Genomic DNA, 4,096 nt, shown 5'->3' with positions numbered 1-4,096 from the left:
AGCGGGTTGGGGAGCACAAAGAACCATAGTTTAAGCAAAAATAGCCCTGGGCTACAAACAACGAGTTTATATATGATTTGCAAACATTGAAAAAATAAGAAATATCACATATATGTCATAAATTTGCAAATATTTAAGTATGATATTTGCGATGTTGTGACGTTCAATTTAAAATTAAGTGAAGCTCCATACATATGTTTATGCAAATCCATGAAGTATATGTGAATAAATAGTATATTTGCAATGTTTTCAGTTTAATTTTTGCAATAATATTTATGCAAATTTGTTAAGTTTATGTGAATAATTATGATATTTGTGATTTTAGTGATTTCAATATAACCGGATGCACGCAAATATATTTATGCAAATTTGTGAAGTATATGCGAATACATATAAATTTATGCAAGTTTGTGAGGGTTGCATAAGAAATCATGTGATTTGGGATTTAAGTGAGAGTTTGCACTAGCCGATGAACAGTACAATTTTATCGCAATAACCAATCAATTCACAATTATGAAGGGTAAAAAGGTTTTAACGAGGCCGAGTATTTGTGATTTTGAACATAAAAAAAATAGCAAAAATGATAGGATTTTCAAAGAAACGTGTCAAATTAATCATACACTAGGGTCATTTTTTTAGTTTTAACAGTCTAAAAGGCTTAGGTGCAACGTTGTTAAAATCGGTCAAATGACATATATCATCAGACAATAAAAAAAACTTGAATAGTCTATGAAACAGCTCATTTGGAATATTCACTGGACTGACTGGATATGAATCGGTCAATTTACACCGATTTTAACAATAGCACTTGGGTGTGTTGTTTTATTATTGCCCATGTTTTTTTTTAAAACATGAAGTTTCTTTGTTAATTAGTTTTGGATGCCAACAAGAATTTTATTTAATCAAAACTTAAACAATAGTTCTTTCTTTCAAAAAAAGGATTTTTTTTAAATAACTAGGATATGTTAGTTGAATATCATTTGAAATTAAATTACACCTTCTCTTTTTACATGTCATTGTGCAAGCATGTGTGTATATATATATATATATATATATATATATATATATAAAATATTTGATGCCTTTGAAGAGACCAAATTATTGACTTAAAAATCACACATTTTAGTTTTTTTTAAAATTAAATCTTATGGATGTGATCTACAATGTTTTATAGTAGAAAATGAGTTTTGAATCATATGATTGTGACACATAAGCAGGTTTTATAAGAGCTTTAAAAATAAATAGTCCAAAATGCATTAAAATTTTATGATCATAAAAATCATATTTTTTTGAATCGAAATAACACAAGGTTTGATACTTAGCAAAACAAACCTTCCTCAACATATCTATGTGGTGACATTGAATTTATAAAGTTTGAACTTATGATTTTCAGCACAATAGTTTCATATAATTTGGTGCCTTTTAATTATACACATCATGATAAAATGATATCCAGATCCAAGTTTTATCACTTAAACATAAAAGATATTTCTACTCGAATCTTTAAGTATATATGAAATAATTTTTGCAGAGGCATCTAACTAGCAAATTAATTAATTAAAATTTGAAAGTTTCACATGTTCGAGTATTTTACGTTCGCTTATTTTGGTTTCAGGTCTTCCCATTAGGCCTCAAACGTGGGAAGAGAAGGCGAAAAAGAACAAAAATCACCACCAACTGTCATCATATTCCCACTCTCATCATTCTCATCATCATCATCATCATATACTTAAACATACACCATACATCATAGTCACAAGCATCCATATATACCTCAAAATACTGACCACCACCATCATCACATCAAACCTACATTACCCATTAGCATTGTCAACATCACCTCCTACCACCATCAACCCACATCATCATCCCCCATTACCTAGATAGCCTAACCATTCAAGCTCATCACACCTGCCTTCATCACAATCGTTATTGTCATAACATACATCACCATACATCACTTAAATCATCATCATCGCCACCACCTTACATCTACCATCCATCACCATCATCATACATCCAACACGATCAAGACAAGTAGACAACCATGTTCCAAAGCAAGATCAGAAAGGCCTTGGGCCTAGTAAAGGACCGGACCACCATAGGCGTGGCCAAGGTGAGCATAGCCACGTCGGCCATGGATCTCGAGGTGGCCATAGTGAAGGCCACGCGTCACAGCTCATCGCCACCAGATGAGAAGCACATCCGAGGGGTCATAGCCCTCACATCCTACTCCCGATACCACGTCAGCTCGGCCGTCTCGACCATATCGAAACGTATCGGGAAAACCCGAAACTGGATCGTTGCGCTCAAATCGCTCATCCTCGTCCACCGGCTCCTCGCCGTTGGCGACCCGTTCTATGAGCAGGAATTCTCCTACGCCACCCGTCGCGGGACCCGGTTCCTCAACCTCTCCGATTTCCGGGACGTCTCGCACTCCGACTCGTGGGATTTCTCTGCGTTCGTCCGCACATATGCACTCTACCTCGACCAATGGCTCGAGGAGAGGATGAAGGCCCGAGACGATGCCAAGCCGGTTTGGGACATTGGAACCGAGCGGGTCTTCTCTAGGATCCAGAGCCTCCAGCATATCCTGGAGCGGTTCCTTGCTACTCGGCCGACCGGTTTGGCCAAGCACAACCGACTCGTTATCATATCGCTCTACCCCGTGGTGCAGGTACTGATTTTAAAGTTTCTTTTTTCGAATTCACATTTGGCGAGCCAGATCCCATTAGAGAATGACTGGATCGGATATCCGGTCTTCCACTCCAAATATGATTCAATTAAAAAGTCCAAACATTATCCGAAACCAAGGAAGACCCGGATCCAATTAATCCATTATGTAAATGTAGAGCTTTAGGCTCGTTTACTTGGCTGTCAATCTTAGCTGGTGCAGCGAACCTATCCTGATGGAAATTGGACTTGGATCTGTACAAGTAGGCCTCACCTCATATTGTGATGGACAACCAGTATGATATGGGCCCCACATGGCAGACATGCAAGTGAAAGTGAATGCCGATTGGCGATGTTTTTTTTTATTCCTGGGTCAGGCAGGATATTTTTTGGATTTGGACCTTGACCGGATCCAACAAGCCAAACTAGGTGTTCAATAATAACACATCAATTTCAGACCTTGACTGGGTCCGCACTAAGTCCATGCCAAATCCGACCGTAGGACAGATCCATTTTAGGTTGAGTTTGGTTATCTCCTGTACTGGACCCAACCTGACCCGTTTACATCACGTGCAGGAGAGCTTTGCTGCATACAATGAGATAACCGAGATGATGAGCATCCTGATCGACCGGTTCACGGGCCTTGATGTGCCGGATTGCGTGAGTGTGTACGAGATCTTTGGCCGGGTCGGGAACCAGCTCGACGAATTGGATTCGTATTATGAATGGAGCAAGAGTGTGGGGATTGCCCGGTCCGTTGAGTACCCGGTAATAAAACGGGTCACGATCATGGACGACTTCATCCGAGATAAATCGACATCGTTCTCGAGGAGGAGCCCCAGAGAGTCATGGAAATCAAGGCGCTGCCAGCCCCCGGAGATGACCAAAAAGAAGAAAAAATCGCCGAGGAAAATTTGATTGCCACGCCAAGGAGGCAGAAAAAGATCGGCCAGCAGAGCCCAAAGAGGAAAAGATCGCCGATTTATTGGATCTAACCGACGATTTTAGTGCTAAGGAAAACAGTGACAGGCAGGCACTAGCCCATTTTTCGGGCGAGGCTTCAGTGGCCACGGCAGCCTCGATCGAGTCGATGACGGATTGGGAGCTGGTATTGGTAGAGTCAGCAAGCAACTTGGCAGCGAAGAAGGCCGAGATGGGCTGCGGTTTTGATGCACCAATGCTGAACAGGCTGTACGACATCCACATGGTGAATGCGGCATTCAGCCAAGTGGCAAACACGAGTAGTGCCAAGCAGCATGGTTATGATCCCACCACAATCAGGTTGCTGGCATTGCCGGCGCCACCAACTAGTAGTGGCGGCAACAACAGTGATCCATTTGCAGCCTCGGCCATGGTGTTGCCGCCATCTTATGTACATATGTTAGATATGGAGAAGAAACAAGGCTTGATGGTGCAGGAACAC

General features: G+C 40.7%; 1 protein-coding gene across 1 annotated transcript; it reads left to right on the top strand.

The window, feature by feature from the left end:
* The first annotated feature begins 2,047 nt into the window (after nucleotides 1-2,047).
* On the top strand, nucleotides 2,048-3,591 carry LOC149817257 (putative clathrin assembly protein At1g03050). Its single transcript, XM_089987052.1, has 2 exons — nucleotides 2,048-2,677; nucleotides 3,250-3,591. Exons 1-2 carry the CDS (start codon nucleotides 2,048-2,050, stop codon nucleotides 3,589-3,591), a joined length of 972 nt encoding a protein of 323 aa, XP_089843178.1.
* Nucleotides 3,592-4,096: the final 505 nt, after the last annotated feature.

This window comes from Nuphar pumila, chromosome 14, assembly GCF_984573655.1.
Source record: "Nuphar pumila chromosome 14, dmNupPumi1.hap1.1, whole genome shotgun sequence".
NCBI lineage: Eukaryota > Viridiplantae > Streptophyta > Magnoliopsida > Nymphaeales > Nymphaeaceae > Nuphar > Nuphar pumila.
This window is presented reverse-complemented; position numbering and strand designations above follow the sequence as displayed.

What these genes read in the sequence shown, in the direction of transcription:
- LOC149817257 (XM_089987052.1), top strand. Translation starts at nt 2,048, where the DNA reads ATGTTCCAAAGCAAGATCAGAAAGGCCTTGGGCCTAGTAAAGGACCGG. An exon ending in CGCTCTACCCCGTGGTGCAG is followed by an intron (nt 2,678 to 3,249) that starts GTACTGATTTTA and finishes CATCACGTGCAG; the next exon opens with GAGAGCTTTGCTGCATACAA.